Consider the following 19,903-nt stretch of genomic DNA (forward strand, 5'->3'; position numbering starts at 1 on the left):
AAATAATTAAAGTTATTCTTGGAATACTATAAAACTATGGGAAAAAAAACAAAAACGCACAGCTTTTCAGTCTTGCCATGAATTAAACTGAACATCAGCTCCAAAGCGGAACTTTTGCACAATCTTTAGTGACATAAGGTCCACGGTGAACGGCAGCCAAGAGAAATGTGTGCAGTGTGTACAAAGTCACCTTTCCCTGGAGCTTGCACAGTGACGTTCATGTTACACAGATGGCCCTGGCAGCACTTGACAACATGGGCCGATGAGGGTGGCGTGGCACAGGTGGCTCTGCCCTCCTCGTCGTCCCTCAGGCAGCCCTTCTGTTGGACGGCCACCCCATCAATCATCTTCAGAGAGGAGAAACACTGCTGGCCTGTGCAGCGATGGTCATGCTCACACACGCCGCCCTCGCACACACAGAACTGCTCCCTGAGGACTGGTCTGCCAGCAGACACTTCTATATCTGATAAGAGGAACAGATATGGGGAAACCCATTAGAGCAATAGCATTAGTACCCCATTAAATTAAATGGCATTCACTCAGGTCAGAAAACATGAAAGTTGGAATGGCTCACTGAAAAGACCAATCCAGTGATCTTAAATACATGAGCTTTGACAGAAAACCTGCTAATTTAAACAGATTGACACCAGTGTTTTCCACATACAGAATGTCTTTAAAGAGACAGACTTCATCCCAACTTGACTACATTTTCAAACTTTTCCAGCCCCTTACAGGTGTGTTAAATTATATATTTATGTTCATACACACTTACTTCACTTCATCACATTATATCAGATGTATTGTGCTATAAACAACCAAAATTCTGGGTGACACATTGAAGGAAATCACAAAAAAGGTTCATATTTCAAAATGTGTCACTTGTCTGTACACTTGGCACCTTATATAACCTGTCCGGGCCAATTTAATCATTGAAATAAGCAATTTATTATGGAGGAAGTTGAAGTGCAGCTACAATTTCAAGCACTTCATTTAAAATTCGAGCACTTTTTAACCTTAAAAACACCAAATTAAAATTCAAGCATTTTCAAGGATTAAGAGCACCTGTACAAACCTTGTATGATTTGTACATATTATTTCAAAACTTTCCATTGATATTAGGCCTTAGTCATAATTTATTACTCTCAGCTGTATCATTTTGCAGTAATGCCAAGTAAACTCTGTTGAATGAAAATGAAATGTTGAATTAATGAAAAGTATTGAATTTTTTTATTTTACACGTCCACAGAGTTGTTTCTGATGTAATGCAGAACAGTTGAACACAGTTAAGATTATCTGAAGTGTAATTTTTACAGCATACAATCACCATATTAAGTAATGTTAAGTTAGATTGCTGTAATACTGTGTTACTGATTTTAACCACATCGCCCAGCCGCAATGAAAACGCAGCTGATACTGTTGACTGATTAACAAGTCTACAGGAATGTTCGTTGGCCAGCTATAAGAATTTGTGAAGTTATTTCACAAGTCGGTGGTAGGCTGTTAATAAAGCAGTTTTGCAGCCAACTCTGAAATGTAAGATATATCTGTGCTTCCCACCAGCACAGCTCTCTGCAAGGGGTCAACTATCACAAATAAATCCTGAAAACTGTGGAAAACACTGAGACAGTCTTCCTTCATTTGTATGCATTATTGAAGAGACTCAATTCAGGCTTTTCCATTGGCACTTTTGGCTGCGGCGAGTCAATCAATGCTGCACTGATTTGCGTTTTCATGACCAGTTTAAGCACCCGAGGTCGTGCCGAGCCACACCCAACCAGCCTTCAAGCGGGCTGCGGTTACTTTACTACTAATTTACTAATTACTATTTGCCATCTCTGTAGTTGAGTATCTAAGCAAAAGAATTTCACACGAGTGAACTTGTACAACCAGAGTGACAATAACACCTTATATCTTGAAAGCTTTTTAACTGAATCTCTGTGGTTTAAAGTTAAGTTTCTCTCCCGAGTCCCTGTTCAGACATCTGCTTTAATTTAGCGTTACATCATGGTCGCTTTCAGCCTCTCCGGGAGTCATGCTGAGTCAAATTTGCTGATGAAAACCCAACTTTTTATTGATTTTGCTGCTTCGTAATAAAAGCTTACGAAGCAGTAATAATAATGGGGGACTTGTTAGCGACGATTCTCCAATGATTCTGCAGGGAGTATTTACAGACGCTCCTTTGACAACTACTCACGACAAGCGCATCTTTGGTTTAAGTCACACCTTCAAGCTGGTAGCCATGTTGTAGTGGAAAGGCAAATCCCTGCCACGCAGGGCTGTTTTGCCGAGTCAAATTAAGTCAAGGGAATCCAGCACATGTGTATGAAAAAGCTTCTGATAAGGGATGAACTTCTGATAAGGGACTTGTCCCGATGGGAGGCAGGATATTTTTCACACAGTGTAAAGATGCCTCACCTTTCACCGGTGACTGCAAGGAGATGTTCATGTTACACAAATCCCCGTAGCAACACTCTACCACCAGCTCAGGTGTTGGTGGGTTTCCACATCGTGAGGACCCTTCGTTGTAAGCCTCAACGCAGCCCTTCTGAAGAACCGACGTCCCATTTAGTATAGAGAGAGAGGTGAAGCACTGCTGGCCGAAACACCTGTCCCCACTGGTGCAGGACTCTCCGTCACACAGACATTCGGAGTTTCTCACGCTGACATCACCTACAAAAGAACAAAACAATTATGGAGTGAGCCAGCATTCATCATTGAATATAGTATGAAGAGCTTTTTAGGAGGACTTTAATCTCTAATATGCTTCCAAATGCATTGTGACAACCCTCTTGTAAGGATTCATGTACATATATCCAATGTAAGCACAAGGACAAGTGTGGCTTCCCACCCTAAAAAAACTCCACTTTCCACTGCAATCCGCCGCCACTGCAGTTGTTTAAAATAACAGTGAGAGACAGCAGATGAGAGGGAGTCAGACTGAGGAGGGGCGGGGAAAGGAAAAAAAAATTGTGTGAATTTTTGGTCTGTGCACGTAAGAGACTTGAGGGGGGACAGAAAAAGACAGAGAGGCTGAAAGATTGTATGTTAACAAGAGTCGCAGAGACTGGGAGAACACAGACATCCATTACACATCTTTACAACTAACGTCTGTGCTCAGGACCCTCTAGTGACAGTGTATGACCTACTGTAATCTTTTGCAACAGCAAGGCTAGCAAGGCAGCTAAAATCAAGCAGATTCTGTCTGTCTATGCAGGAACAGGAACCTCTCCTCCCTGCAGCAAAAGCCTTCCCTTTTAGGTCTGACGTGACAAGCTGTGTTTTGTGACACTTACCTTCCAAGCTGGAACAGGGAAGGACCATGACGATCAAAACCAGAAGAAACACGTCCCCGGACGTCATTGTTGACCTAGGGGGGGAGAAAAGAAGAAGAAAAACATGAAAATGAGGGCTGCACTCTAATTAATAGGCTGAAATTGTATGAAAAGTACAAGATTAAGAGGCGACTTTTTATACTGAAGCATTAGAATGAGTTTTAGTATTTGTTTTTCGGGACACTGTTCAGGGAGACAGAAAAGAGACGGACCGATGACGACGGGCTTTGCTCACGACCTAAGAGTATTAGAGAGAGCAATTTTACAGGGGGAGACCTTTTCTTATTTTCAGAAAAAGAGTCAACACCAAGTTTAAAACGCTCAAGTAAAGTGGGTCTCATGCCTTCCTGTTGTCCTGGCAACAAGGCATTGAGTGGCAAGCAATGGGGAGACTGGTGCTCTCCTATTGGCTGCCTCTACGTGTATGTGTGTCTGTGTGTGTTGGAGGGACAGGCTGCTTGGCAGTGAGGGGAGAGGAGCAGACAGACGAGAGAGGAGGAGGAGGAGGAGGAGGAGGTGGACGAAGAGGAGGAGGACGAGGAGGAGGAGGAGAGGAGCGCAGCGGGGAGAATGAGTGTGGGTGCCCAAATACTATCGTTTAGAGACCCGGAGACAGTCTAATCCTTCAATATTTAATGCGTCTGCGAAGGCGTCCACATACGCCGCGCAGTTATGTTTATTTGTTTGCTTTACACCGTGCCAGATTTTAAACAGACCACCAGTTTAACCCACACTGAAAACTCAAGGGAAGAAACCACCAAATTTACAAAGATGATATGCGAGTTTTGGGGAGACATCATAGCCTGCAGCGTGCCCCGCTTATGCCGGGGCCGTTATCTTGGAAGCATGTGCGTGTGCGCCTGAGTGCATCTGTGCCAATGATAAATACCCCCCCCCCTCCCTTACCTCCACCCCCTCCAGGCCTTTGTGCCCGTCTCCCAGACATAAATGATTAAGCACGTAATGTTAGCATTAGCCCAACGGCGGCGTCTGTACGGGCCCGCTCACACACAGACCACATGCTGCTCCTTTAATCAGAGCACAAAACAGAGGCTGCCACACGGAGATAATCAGGAGCTCTGTCTGCTCCCTTTGGACTGGGGTGGGGGGGTGGGTGGGGGGAAGAGGGGAGCGGCAAATGGGGGCAGGGAACGGGCAGGAGGGCACGAGGAGGCGAATGAGGTATAGCCAAGGGGCAACTGGGGGACAGTGGGTCAGAGAAGGGCAGAGAACGGGGCCAATGTGGGAGAGGCGTGTGGGCTGCGACAGCGAGGTAGGCTAAAAGGAAGGGAAGTGGGACAAGGAGGTGTCTGGTGTCAGCGCCCAAGGGGACAGCGGGAAGAAGGGCACCATGCTGGTGGGGGACGGTCGGCTGGGCTGCGGTGGAAGCCAGGGGGCCAGAGGAAGCAGGATAAAGAGATAAGCAGAGGAGTAAAAGACAATAGTCTGGAGCACAGAGAAAAGAGTGACTCTGTCTGACTGGTTATCTCGATACTGACTCATATATCACTCATGTAGAAAGAGCAAAAACATTCAGACTCATGCGCTGGCTGACGGATCAATAACTCACCTCAATTAACTAAGTAGAGCATGACATGAAACTCCATTTAATGGCTTCAATTAGTGCAGGTAAATGATTTGCTGTGTTTTTGTTTACATTTAATGCTGAAAGACCCTCGATGGGGCACTGAAATTATCTCCGTCTCCATTCATCTCTCCCACGCAGACACTTTGTCTTAAATAAGCCATCATAAGCAGTGAGCCGCACACTGACAGCCAAGCAGCTCAGTAGTCCTGGTATGTGTTTGCTCTTTATGTACAGAGCAAATATGTCTGTCTATGCATTGCAAAACCTGAGGGCCTTTTCGAGTTGCGTGGTCTCCTGCAGGTGCCTATGTATGCATTTGTATATGTATTCTATTTCCACAAAGGCAAACAGAAACTACTCCACATCTTGCTGGTAACATATCACCAAGCCAGCAAACAGCTTTGCTTGAATACACAGCGCGGAGGACGAGTCCTGATATTGGAAACCTCAGAAGGGATTCTTGGAAAGGAGAGAGGCAGGGCTAGCAGCATCTGCAGAACCGATTGCGATCTGAACAGACAACTTTATGGCGCTGTGTGTGAATGTGTGTGCGTGTTGAAGTCCTCTATCCCTGCGTATTGAATTCTCTGGCAGTGTTCTGCAGTGTGTGTTCACAGAGCTGACATCCTGCCAAGGGTGTGCTCTCATTTCCCCCCCTCTCTATCTGTCTCAACCCCCGTCTTTTACTTTTATTCCCTCTTCCTATGTCCTCTGGTGTGGCGTTGTAATAGGAGACCACGTGGTAATTATAACTTCAGATATATGTTTCTACGTTTAATGCTGTTGAAACTAATAATTGAATTGGTCTTACTATAGGGTACCACAAGAATGAATCCTGAACCCGGAAAATAAGTTCGTCTGGCTCGCTTGTCTTGAGGTCATTGGGTTTTTTGAATAGGTTTTGGGTTTGAAACAAGGTCTGTGAACGTGAAGAAATTTTAGCGTTTCGTTTTTACGACATCACATACATAAGGAAATACTAGTGCTGCACAATATATTGTTTCAACATCGACATCGCAATGTGCGCATGTGCAACAGTGGCGTTGCAGGAAGTGTATTGATAACATGTTGCAAAAGAAAGTGATACATTTCTGTATCGAGATTTTATCCTAATAATCAGTACTTTAACTTTGATTTTAAGTAGTGTAGGTGATAATAATTATGTTCCTTTACTTGAGGAAAATTCTGAATGCAGCATTATTACTTTAAATGCACTATTTTGTATGATTTCTGCTTTTACTTAAGTAAATAATCTGAATACATTTCCCACCACAGGTATTTTGTATGAGGATATCAATGCCTCTGAGATGCGTAAGCACCGACCTTGCACATGGAAACATAGAGGCCACATTGAGCTCAACACAAGGTAGTCAAAGTGTGTACAACCCGGAGAGGAATAGCTGAAATAGCCTTGGCCCAGTGAAAAGTATGTTAGGGTTGACTCCCGCTGAGCACTGCTAGAGGGACTTGAAAGTGATCCTGCATATCAAGGCTCCCATTTTATGACACTACGTTTCCTCCCCAGACTCTTTCCAGTCATCCCACTCCAGAGGGCTATCTAGATAAGCACTTGTCTAAGAAGTTGAGCAGAGCTTAAAGTGATTAGATGGAGATGATTAAACATGCCACTCAAATGCTGAGACAACCGAACCCAAAAAGAGAAGGACGCAGACAGTTAGGATGATTTAATTTGAAGAGTCTGTACGCATCCCACCTCTACGTCTTCAAGTGTCACATTAAACCTATTATTTTATAACCATTTGTTGTTTCCATGTGACATTTTCAAACTGATTGCTGAAATGGCTTTCAACAACAAACAAAACCTTTTAGTCTAGCTGGATGCTTTCTTATTTTGGTCTGTTTTTGTATTCAGGTCAGGACGAAGGAGAGAATGACAAAACACTACTTTGTCTGATGAGCATGGTGTATCACTGAGGTTGCGGAGGGAGGAGGCTGGAAGCCCTGCAGGAGCTGCTGAGTCATCATGCTGGCAAAGGGGGAGACGAGAGGTGGAATCTGTGTCTGAGCTGGCAGGCTGGCACAGTTACCGCGGCACAAATAGCCCAGGCACCGAAGGAAACTGCAGCAAACTGCGGGGTGGCGAGGGAAGAAGCAGGCAGAGACTGGGGCAATGCGGAGCCTGCTGCTCGTGTCCCTGTCCCCCGTCCCCGGCTCCAGACCCAGACAGCCAAAGTGCCAGCATGCCATCAGGGACACACAGATGGTTTGCTCCTAGGTGGATGTGGGTGTAATACAGACCTGAGGGCGAAAGTCCTCCTCTTTGCAGCAGCCCACATTCATATTCACACTACAGCTCAGCAAATCAACACGTTCACCACAGTTGAAAAAACACTCTCTGCCTACAGTAAAATACAACACTTGGGATGACTAAAACTAAGTAAAAAAAATACACAAACTTAACTTTTTAGTAGGTTTTGAGGGAATACGCATTCAAACTTGATACAACTGTGCTTACAAACTGAGTAGAATATAAGATTACAATGAATCAGAAGAACAGAAGAACATGTGATTCAAATATGTTGGATTTAAAGTTCACATGAATCAAAATGTCAAAGATGTTTTTGTGTTTTTGTCAAATATGTCCTGCTCTATATCTTACCTATATGCAAGCATCAGGCCGGACAATGGCAAAATGGCAAAAAACTGTTTTGTCAGTTTTCTTAAAATGACGTCAAATCATCCGTCTGTGCTGCTTTTTTACTGTGCTCAAAAATGCAGCAAAACAATGAACAAGGTTTGGCTGTACCTTATTTTAAATTCCATGCAGTATTTTGAGCAGTTGGTCTGTAGACTTGTCAGATGTGTCATTCTCACTGTGATCCTAGGACTAATATCTTAGGTAACTTTAGGCCAACCAGTCATTGGCAACAAAATCCGCAGGTCATCATAGCAGAAAGGGCAGCAAATAATAGAAAAAGATGTTTTGGTTGCTTGGTTCCTCTGATATGTTTTATCAGAGGTATAAAGTGAGCAGCTGGTTTGAGTCATTAAGAATCCAGCCATGAGACTACTAGTTAATACTTCACAGCCTTCTTCTGGTTTAACTGGGCTTTAATCTGCATGCTAGTAGAGTACAAAATACAAACAAGACAGGCACAACCTCATCAAAACCCTTCTCCACAGAACCAAAAGTGGCTAAAACGCTCACCTTTAAATACTGATATCAATCAGCCACAACACTGACAGATAGAGTGAGTAACATTCATCATCTTGTGACAATGCAATGGCCGGAGGTATGTCACAAAGAGCTCAAGGTGTCGACCTGGCCTCCAAATTCCTCAGATCCCAATCCGATCAAGCATCAGTGGGACATGCTGGAACAAGTCCGATCCATGGAGGCCCCACCTCGCAACCCACAGGACTCAAAAGATCTCCCGACAATGCCAGAGATGTTATAAGAGAGGAGACAAACCACATAACATTTTTTTTTTTATAAATCTGTAACACAAGTGATGACGCTTGTACTACACTTATCCCATCCCTACTGCCCCAAAAGCCAAGCATCTGCTGTATCACAGCCAAACTGGTAAACAGTCTGGGGGCTGCCTGGGAGCTTTCCCAAGATGGCTAGCAAGTGGCAAGACTTGCCAAGACCTTGGTGCAGGACACAACAATACAGCCCCAGAGGTCCTGTGTCCATCACTTGACGGGTCAAAGGCTAGTCTGATCTATGGAGGTGATATCTCGGATCAGACTTGTTCTTGCAGCAACACGATTGGAGACCAGGTCAACGCAGTGAGCTCTTTCTCATGGTCCTCAAGTCGTTCCTGAGCAACTTTTGTGGTACATGTCAAAGAGCATCCACATGAATGCCAGGACCTAAGGTCCCCCAGTAGAAGCTTTGAACCAAAGTAATTTCCTTTACCTGTAAGTCCGTATAATGATCTGTATATTTAGGAGATGTTGTCATCATAAATCCAGCAGAGTACTTTAGAAAACTTACCCTGGTAAACCAAACTCAGGTATTGTTTTATATAGTATTGAAATATCACTGTGCTGTGACCTTGTCTGGCATAAAAGCGAAATGCCCATCTCAATATCCAGCCTCACACACTGAGGTTGTGTGTGAATGACGGATCGTTCTACTGAGCAGAAAGCAAAGCTCATTAACCTTTGAAAACACACCTCACTGGCCAAGGGCCTCATCAAATGGGAGATGAAAGGGGGACTTTTGTGGCCCCTTGGAAAAGCTTGTGGAATCTGCAGTGCCCCATCAGGTTGAGCCAGGCTCCATCTCTCAGGGCACTACGGTATCTCAGCAGCTGCCTCCTTTCACAATGTGAGGAATGTAATCAAATGCAAATGCCCCCTGCTTATGTTCGATTCTCGCGCACACATCCACTGTAGTAGGCAAGAGCGTGACAGGTTTTTGTTCCTTGGATACAGTACAACCGAGGCACGCACACACAATGTACTCTGTCTAGATCAAATGTAATCAGAGACAACGGTTGCCTTTTCTTCCTGCTGGAGTCCCACCCTACCTTCCACCTTGGTATCAACAACACCAATGACACACTCTGGCAGGCACCCCATCACAACACAGACAAGGATTTTGATTACACTTTTGTTTCGACTGAAGTCGTGAGATAGAGTTTGATTCATACTCGGACAAAGCATACTTGTGAGAGAGACAGAGGACAACTAAAGACAGATACGGAAGTCTGGAAGAGTCTAGCATTCAGACAATGACAGTGAGAAACCTCACCTGCACAGAGATCCAAAACGTAAGCGAACACTTACATTTCTTCTTCTGGTAGTTTTTGTGGTTCAAAGAGTATTTGTTATGGCTCTTTGTTGGATTAAGTCTTGTGGGACACAACTTTGAATGTTTTACAGCATTCAGAAGACACTGTTAACAAGTCTTCCATGCAATGGTCGCCATAGCAATTAGACATTCATTTTCACACAGCCATCAAAAACATCTGAAACAGCCAATTCAAACACTGTCTTTATGGCCCTCAGCTATGTTTGCCAACAGAGGAATGCACAAACACTCTCCCTCCAAACGACCATCTCACAAAGTTCACTGCTCTGGGCCAATTCTTTTCTCAAAAGGACACCTTGATTTGTATCACGGTACACCCTTTTAACATATTTTTCTTCTTGTGAAACAAGTAAATCAGGCAAACAGCTCAGAGAGCTCTGCATTTAGATACTCACAGCTCAGGGAATGTTTAGTCTTGATTGATTAGGCATCCTGCTTGGCAGAGCTACAGGAGTCTGATGGCTAGCATGATAACCTTCGGTGTGTGACCCACAGACACCAACAAAACAATTCACCACCGTGATGATAATCACTCAGCAAACAGCTTGTTACAACACAATGTTTTTACAGCACGATGCTCAGTACTGCGACCGGCCTAGGCCATTACATCCAACTGCCAATGGAGTCTTTATGGCCGGGAGCTTCCTGGCCTTTCAGGGAGGAGACAATTTTAATGAAAAAGTTTGAAACAAACTTTAACCATCAGGTCCAGAATTGGAAATTAAGGCTTTGCATGCAGGGCTGGCTGATAACTGAATATCATTGTTTATAAATGTTTGGTGGAATTGATTTGTCTGAAATAGTGAAGCATGGTTCCTTGCATTAAATATAATTTAACCATTTCTCAAGGGATTTTGCTAGAACTAAAGAGATTAGTAGATTCATTGATTAAGTCAACCAACAGAAATTTGCACTACGGCTGGCAATACATCGATTTATAACTTTATCATGACATGAAACTATATATCATTCTAGACATTGGATATCTTTATATCATGATATGGCATAAATGGTGTCTCTTCCTGGTTTTAGAGGCTCCATTATGGTAAAGTGATGCCATTTGCTGAACTTAACAGCCTTCTCTACTTGTTCTAATACTTGCCTTTACCCACTCAGTCATTATATTCACATTACTGGTGGTTATTTATCAAAAATCTCCATATTTTAAGGCTGTATCACTCAGCCCTACTGCTGTGTCATTTTTTAGCAAAAATTCATTAGTTTTAGTTCTCAGTGTGAATTTTGTGCTTGTTTTTTGGCCTTAACTGCCATTTGTTTTTGGTTAAAACAAGCCATGTAAAAGTGTACATTGCAAATGTAAGAAAAGGTGATGCATTTTTAAAAAATAATTATGAATCGATTAAAAGGTACAATGTGTAAGATCTAGCCACCTGTTGAGTTCATACTCCAAACAAATAGAGAGCAGCATATCAGCAGGATAACCGCTAATTGCTGCTGACTGTGGCTGCCTTTAGCTAGTTAGCTCGGTTAGCTGTGCAGCTAGCGGGCTGGACTGGGAGCTTGGAGCACTGGGGAAGTGTTGTTGTAGCACAGGAGAGCCTTGGACCGCTGGGAGGAGGTTTACACTCAGCAGGGAATGCTGACAGGACCATAACCTCAAAACTGTTATTTCTTCACAGTCTGTTGATAATTTCAGTTAATTTTTTGGTTGCTAAAACAAAAGTTGTTACATATTGCACCTTGAAGTGGGAAAATAATTGTCTAATTAATTATTGTCGGACAAATTGTTTGCAGATATCACAAAAAATGAGTACAAAATTGTGATATTGATTTAAACCATATTGCTCAGATGTAATTATAACTACCCCATTTGGTTCAAGCATCCGGAACTGACTGGATTAATTCAACAATGTGATGCTGTAGTGCTGCCATCAAGTCGGAGCTACTTCAGTTTACGACCCCATGACCCAAAGAGATGCAGCACAAATTATTCACAATTCGTAGACAAAGTGCCCACACCAAGTAACAGCCCATGCCTCCGACTGGGAATGAGATCAGAGAGAGGCAGCAACTGAAACAAAGCCATAACTTTCCCCCCTAACAGCTGAGCGATAAGACAAGAGCACTGAAGCGAGTGAAGGGCTCATAAAATGTGTATTGCAGACTGTCTCCAGTGCAGTCTGGGGTTAGTCTGGAGACAGGAGAGGAGCCACGAGCCCTGCAGATCCATGCGTGTGTGCATCTGTGCAGACGGTAGTGTCTTGTCTCCCCCTCTCACTGTCTCCACTGGCCTTCACCCACATTTGAACACAGAATAATAGAAATCAATAAGTCTGCGCAGAGCCACCAGAAGAGGAAGAAGGGAATGAGCTCCCAAACTGCAGCCAGAGAAACAAGACAAAATCTGGCTGATACACAGTCCTTTATCTCACTCTCTTTCTCCCTCTAACTTCCAGTGTCATGCTGAGACTGCAGTGCCCGCGAGTCCCAGACAGCCGTTCTCATCGTGATATGTTTGGGCTACATAAGGCTGATGATTATTAAAAAGGCTCAAGGATTTTTTGACTAAAAATAACACCGCAGACAGAGGGCCCCTTTCTAAAAAGCTGGACACGAGCATAGAGCAGAAGCAAAATGCAACCCACATGCTGTGTTCCTCTGCAGCCTGCTGCCTCATCTGATGCCAGGGTTGTTGCTAGTCAAACTTTCTGGTAAGTCAGCATATAGACACACATGGATGCATGTGTGCACACACAGATAGAAAGGACGTACACATGGCCACAAGCTGAAGCAAGATAGCTGAAGGTTGCCACTCTGAGCTGGAAGCCAAATCCTGCACCCTTTCTACCCTTCAGCCACTGCCTCCCACCTGCATTCACACACACACACACACACACACATTGATATCCCGTCACACACACACACAGTATCCCCTCCCCTCCTTGAGAGCCACCTACATGGAGGAGCGATGAGCCTCAGACTCTTGCTCAGACTTGAAGCAGTCTATCTTGGTCTCATAACTGCAGTTCTCTTGTTAATGACAGACTGTGTAACCTGATTCCACACACACATATGCATACATACACACACACACAACCCAACCCCCCAACACACTCTCTCAGGGTTTTTTGGAGCTCACACTTCCCTCTCCCTCCACTTGCATATTGTTCTAGCCCAAACTGCCAGCTGCTTCTGACAGCCAAATTACCGTGCACACAGAAATGATACTATCAGAGGCCTACCCCCCGATAGCCCCCATCAATACTTCTACATGTAATACTTGTGCTCACTGAAATGATCAGACCAAATTATACACTTTCTGTCCATCATAAAGAACAGCTACAGCAGTGCACTTGTGGCCAAGGAAATTGCAGCCAAGGAATTCTGGAATCATAATGTAGGAATGAAAACTTGAATGAGGCATGTGCAGGACTGCGATCAGGACCCACATTTGTATTCATTGTAGGGCTGCAACTACTGATTATTTTCACTATCAAATAATCTGACAAGTACTTTTTTTTTTAGATTTATCAATTAGTCTATAAGATGTTAGTTAAAGTTAAAAATGCTGATAAGAGCCCACATTGAAATCTTCAGACACCTTAGCTTGTTTTTCTCTATCGAGAGTCCAAAAACAAAGAACAGAACAGAAAAAGCAGCAAATGATCAACATGGGAGAAACTGGAAGAAACATACAAAAAATTACTTTAGAGCTACAGCTATTAGATGATCGGCCGCTTGATCGAAAGAAACTTAATCACCAACTGGAGATGAAAAATTTAAGCAATTTCTTGATTTCTTTATAGTCTTCTTCCTTAACAATTAATTACAGCTGAATCATTAATAATAAATGTTAGACTTTTTTTTCACAAAAAAAACTGTTTTGACACCTGAAATGATCCGTGTTTGATGTGAAATCAGAGTAGGCTACATTATGAGTTAAAACAATAGATAAATTAACAAAAATCTACTCTAATTCTGAACTAAATAACGATTTTATTTTAACTGCAGAACTCCTGTCTGTTGCTATTCAACAACTGGGCTGACTACTTTATGGCCAAACTATAAATATTTGTACAGAACATCTTTTTGTGTTTTCCAAATTACTCTTATTTCAATTAAATACAATTTCTCATATCAGTTTTTTATATTTTAGTTTTAAATATTCAATAAGTAAGTCATTGCCTTTTGTAAGAAGACACTGTATGATATACTATTCTGACAACTGATTATTCAGTTGATTCAGTAAGTTGATTTTCAAACAAAAATATCACACTATTTTTGCTTACAACTTCTCCTTTGTGAATACTTGCTGCTTTTCTTTGTCTTCTGTGATAACAAAACAAACATCTTGGGATTCTTGACTGTTATTTGGACACAGAGATGCCACCCTGGGAAATAACATTTGTGAAAAATTGTGATTTCGCACCAGTTTTTGACAATCAATAACACATAATCAACCAAGAAAATAACTGGCAGATTCGTCAATAATAAAACGGGCAAAAGACATGTCTTTTGAAACGAATCACAGTGAATGCCGTTTGCACAAAGTAATGGCTGTTGAATAATGATTTCTATAAAACTCATTTTCACTATTGTGTCTTCCACCAGACATGAAATTTCCAGAGAAAATAAAGGCTGACTGGTGACAGGCTGGCAGCCTGGCACCAATTCTGTCTGCTTTCACATCTCCATTTTAGACTGAATGAATGAATTAACTGACTTTTTGTCCTGTGTTGTTGGTAGAAGCTACTCTGAAGAAAACAGAAAGCGATTTGGTTGTTTTTGCCACAGCAGCGGCAACAATAATACCACTTGGAAACTACAATTTATGTTTTTTTCCTACTTAAAATAATTCATTAGTTGCAGCCATAATGACTTAAAGGATTCATCACTTATCAAAATTGTAACTGATTACTTTTCTGTTGATCAGCCAACTGATTAATTGACCTCTAAACTACTTGTTGACAGGATGATAAACATGTCTAAAAACACAAATACCGTTGAGCATCATAAATAAGACGCATATAAGGCCACTCTGAAACAAACGCAAGGCGCCTGCTCTCCTTTTTACCATTGGCCAAGACATCGCAAACCAGTCCTATTGTTGGGATTGCATTGAGAGACAGATAACCTCCTGCCTGGTTGAGGAATAAGTTACCACAGATAGGCTGTTTCAAACAATGACACAGGCCCGAAGCCAAGCAATAACATTGTTGTAGAACGAGACGCGGGGGAGAAGGAGGAGGGCGAGCGGGTCACAATCAGCCTGGTGCCCGTTACCTCGGCTGGAACAGAACGGGATCGCCAAGATCCCCTGGAGTTGAACCATATCTGAGCCCAGACTGTCTGACGTCCCTTTTTATCTGACCACTATCAGTCCACTGAGAACAGCAGGCGCCCAACAAAGGGGCCAGACCTCGGCGAGTGGGGTTACATTCTCCAGATCATCAACCAACCACATATGAACAACTACAGCACTTCTCCATCCAACACTTAAGGAAAAAAATCATTGATTTTAACAACTATAATGGAAAATTCACCAACACAAGTCATGTTTCACAGCTTCAACTGGTGGTTCAGATTCACTTTGAGTGGCTAATCCATATTGATTAAACAGTCTCCCATGCCAGACACTATTACTGCATGTCAGTCTGTCGCGCATGTAAACTGAAGTGTGGTCAGTTTAAGCTGAATGGTTTAGGCGGTAACACTTTGAGTATGTCACAAAATGAAAAAGGAGCTTGGCTGACAACAAAATGCACTCTCAAGTAGGAGATCTGGAGGAAACCCTGATTAGTATGTGGGACTGTAAATTTGTGGGAGCAACTTTGCAGCACAATGAGTTGATTCTGAGGAAGAAACACTTCGGCGTGAGACATTCCCATTCACACTTTCTTTAATCTGCACAATTATCTCTGAATGTTTTCAGCTAGAGTTAACACCTTCGTAATGAAGTTTGCACCTTCTCATCAGCAGCAGCAGCAGCTCTACTGTTTTGTTTTACATTAATTGCCCTGGAATCTAATCATTTCCTGTTTGGGCTAATGGGAAAAGTTTCATCTTGTATTAAGACTGCTGATATTTAATTGTCTCTAGTTCAAAATTAAACCACAGATCATGTAAAGCATCTGTGTGTGTTCACCAGTGTTTGTTGGGCTCTTCTCCCCACCCTCAAGGGCTGCGATTGTGATGTTAAAAGTGCCCAGCATGGGATGATGAGACACACGATCAAGCACCAACGACCCTCCCAAAGACTGTTTTTGCATAACAAAAAATAACTCCTCACGAAGTCACAACTACTTGCCAGGCTGGGAGCTTGATTTGATTGTGAAATTACCACCACGAAAAGTCGCAGTGGTAGACCAAGAGACGTTTAATTTCAGTCTTTTTTTCCCCTCCCACCATTTATCAACAACTCCAGCAAAACATCTCTTATATTAAAAAATAACTAAATAACACGCTGCGCTGCTCTGCTTCACTATATCCATATTTGAGATGTGTTCACGTAAGCTAAGTTGATAAATGTGATGAGAATATGTGTGGCTGCAGTAACAAAACAGGCCAAGATTGGAAGAAGAAAAATCTCAGAGGGAGATTTCTTATGAGAGCACGTCACGACACCTTTTTTTTTTTTTTTTAGCAAACTTCTTCTCCACCGCGTCTCCCGAAACGTCCAACACAATACAGCTGATAAGCAAAACAGCGCGGTTACAACATACATTTTAATACGCCACGATTAAACTTACCTCGGGTCTATCTCTTCAAAGTGCTTTACGAGGGCTCGGAAACAGGCGCAGGTCGAACTATTCTGCCATCTCCCGAGGATTCACCGACAATACCCGATTTGTTTTCCAAAGTCTGAGAAGAGGAACCTACGTGACGCCAACATTATCGTCCGTCGGTCGCTGCCTGACAGAAAAAAAAAAAAAAAAGTGACGAATTCACTCGATGTTTAGCGGAGAGGGGACACGAAGAGACATTTTGTAACGCTCTTCTTCGTCCCTTCTTCTCTTCTTCTTCTTCTTCACACGTTAGCGCTGCCGAGGGTTCACACAACTCGCACCCCGATCCACGAAGGCAAGAAAACACAGGATTGGAGGAGGAAGTTACCTTGCAACAACTCACTGTAATTATCCCGAGTCAAGCCAGGGAGCAACTGCGCGCTCTTCCGGTCACATGTTTCAAAATAAAACTTTTAATTTGAAAGAATAAATTCACCCAAAAAAGAAGATTCAATCATTAACTGTGATGGAAAGTAACTAATTACATTTAGTGAGCATTTCCATTTTCTGCTACTTTATACTTACACTATACTACATTTTGGAGGGAAATAGTGTAATAATTACTCCACTACATTTATTTGATAACTTTAGTTACTAGTTACTTAGCAAAGTGCATGCTGCATCAGAGCCAAAGAAGCACATTTTAAAATTAATTAATTTCATCGACAATCATAAAAAGAGAAGATGAATATCGGTATATACATACATGTAAATATAAGTATAATGTACCTTTACGTGTACTTTGATACTTAAGTACATGCAATATCAGATACTTTAAGATTTTTACTCAAGTACTATTATTGTGGGTGACTTACTTAACTTTAGTTACTGGATAATTTACATGCTGCATCAGAGCCACAGTATTGTATTTTTGAATTACTTTATTTTTATCTGCAATCAGTTATACCTAAGTACATTAATATTTTAGCATGATAGCTTTACTTTTACTCAAGTATGAATTGTGACTTTCCATGAGCATGGGAGTAGAAAATGACTGAATTTTCATTTTTGGGTAAATTTATCTTTTAAGTTATTACCAGGGGTTGAAGATGAATTCAGGCCACCTGTGGAAGAGGAAGTACTTGGATCTTTTACTTAAGTAAAAGTTCACAGAGTAAAATTTTTGCACACCTGTGGATCGAAAGGTGCATATGAGAAGGGCCGACTTGTCCCGACTTAAGTGGAAGTTGCAATGCCACAGTGTGGAAATGTTACAATTAAAAGTCCTGCATTCAAAATTTTAATTAGGTGAAAGTACAAAAGGATGAGTATCAATAAAGGAACCAAAAGCAAAAGGATTCATTATGCAGAATGGCTAATTTCAGAATCATGAGTCCAAGGCACTTTATCTCTTTCTTTCTTTTTTGTGGTGCAGGGAATCAAATCCAATAGTTGTTTAAAGTAGCATCAAATGGAAATTGAAAGTAAAGTACAGGTACCTCAACACTGTACTATGTAAAATGGTTGAATAAAGGTAGTTACATTCCACAACTGCAGGAACATTTATGTAAAAGTGGACCCTGTATTTTAGTAAATGTTCTGCATTTGAAATTTACTTGGCACAAATATTATCAGTAGACAGTGGTAAGTTTTCTAAAGTACTGTACTTAATTACATAACTGAGGTACTTGTCCTTAACTTGGGTATTTCTGTTCCATATAATACTTCCGTTGCTTTACATTTCAGGGGGAAATATTGGACTTTTTACTCAGCTGCCCATCTTTTGACAGTTGTAATTACTAGCTAGTGTAAAAATATACATAAGATTTTACATACAAAATGTATCATAACCTTATGAGAAAGAATACATTGTTTAGATTAAACTACTCATATATATACCTCCATCAGCTACCATCAGCTACAGTGGCTAATATCTACATACACATGAATACATCAGCTATAATAATCCAATAATATAATATTCACTAGTATAAAACTCAGCGGCTATTTTTCTGGACAACTTTTACTTATTATATTTTATGTACTTTATTTATTATTTAGTTTGTAACATTTTATGCAGGATGTTGACTTTTAATGATGTATTGGTGTTGCTACTTTTACTGAAGTACTCTAGGATCTGAATACTTCCTCCACCCCTTTAGCTAAATGAACTGAAGTATCAATAGTCAAAATACTGATTGTGCAAAATGGCCAGGTATACTTTATGTATTTTGTACAGCAATCCCATCTTGAAATACTTTGGTTGGTAATCCAGCCTTGCTCTATAGTTAAGTCTACATAGAAGCTAATTGCAATTTTTTGTAATTTTAGGAGTATTAAGTAACTTGAAAAAAAATACACAAGTGTAACTATCTCAAAATGAAACCCCTAATGAAACATCCTATTGTACTCTCAAAATGCTACAACCAACATTTTTTCATTGTCTGATCTACCAACTATTTTTCAGTGATAAGCCTACACTGTGCTTTTATGCTGAAGCTCAAGCGTACAGTTCCTGTCACTGACGTATTCTCTCTGGGTAGCTTGACATGCTCGATAATTAAAGGACCATTACTGTTATGTTAGCTCTGCCCATGTTTCCGGCTCGCATTCAGGGAGTCAAGGGTTCAAGCTTTTTGGTGTACTTCAGCCAATACAAATGATAGGCTATATGTTTAAAAAAAGCAGAAATAATGTCCATACATAGAATAAGGTATTTATATGTAGAATACTAACCCCTAACCCTAACCCCCCAAAAGAGATCACTCTACTCACACAGCCTACTTAATCATTAGTTATTTCTAGAAAGTTTGAAGCATTACTTTATTGATTATAATAATCAGACTACTGTGCATGGACAGATGATTTGGTATGGGTCGGGATAAAAGATAGTCCTGTGCTCAGATAATTCATAATAACAGCCAAAACATTAAGTAGTGCGACATATTTAAAACACTTATGGAGATTGGGCTACTAAAAAAGCAATCAATTTAGTACCAGAGAGAACACATTGTGATTTATCTGTAATAAAACCACTGTATATCTTCTCCAAAAGACAGGCATATTTGCATTAAAAGAGACTAATTTCACAGTAATAACTCTTTCACTGCTTCTACAAAGAGATCCATCTCTTTGGAGCGTGCAATGCATTAATGGGTTTTTTTTAACCATTACTTAACACTTGCAGACATTTTTCAGCATTTTCAAGTCTTCAAACATCACTATACAATACAGCACATATGGAGACATATGGCAAGGGTGAAAAAAATAAAAAGGCCACCAGCTGTACGTGATGGGGCAGCAGTGCACAGAAAGTCGTGATACATTTATTGTGAAGAGAGGGCATTTCACCACGTTCTGCCAACTGGAAGGACACCCTAGAGGGCACATTATCACATTTCATCAAGGGGCATCCAAGAGGGCACTTTCGCAGCTTTTTTTTTTTAAACATGGGGGAACCAGTGCTTGTAAGTAAGAGTTCTGCATTCAAGAATGTACTTCAGTACAAAGT

The 19,903-nt window shown here is 41.5% G+C and overlaps 1 protein-coding gene across 2 annotated transcripts in view; it reads right to left on the bottom strand.

Annotated features, from left to right (window-relative positions):
* LOC311262483 (activin receptor type-1-like) overlaps positions 1–19,903 on the bottom strand; it is a 45,128-nt gene that overhangs the window by 12,316 nt on the left and 12,909 nt on the right. The window contains exons 1-4 of one of the 2 annotated variants that reach the window (XM_084361870.1): positions 16,417–16,782; positions 3,294–3,367; positions 2,416–2,670; positions 191–463 (exon numbers count right to left, since the gene is read on the bottom strand). In XM_084361870.1, coding sequence (XP_084217996.1) covers positions 191–463; positions 2,416–2,670; positions 3,294–3,360 — 595 coding nt within the window. In that variant the 5' untranslated portion in view covers positions 3,361–3,367; positions 16,417–16,782. Of the gene's footprint in view, positions 1–190; positions 464–2,415; positions 2,671–3,293; positions 3,368–16,416; positions 16,783–19,903 lie in introns of those variants that run through there. The other variant, XM_084361871.1, reaches the window with a different exon arrangement.

This window comes from Pagrus pagrus (genome assembly GCF_965226575.1).
Source record: "Pagrus pagrus genome assembly, chromosome: 9".
NCBI classification, from domain to species: Eukaryota; Metazoa; Chordata; class Actinopteri; order Spariformes; family Sparidae; genus Pagrus; species Pagrus pagrus.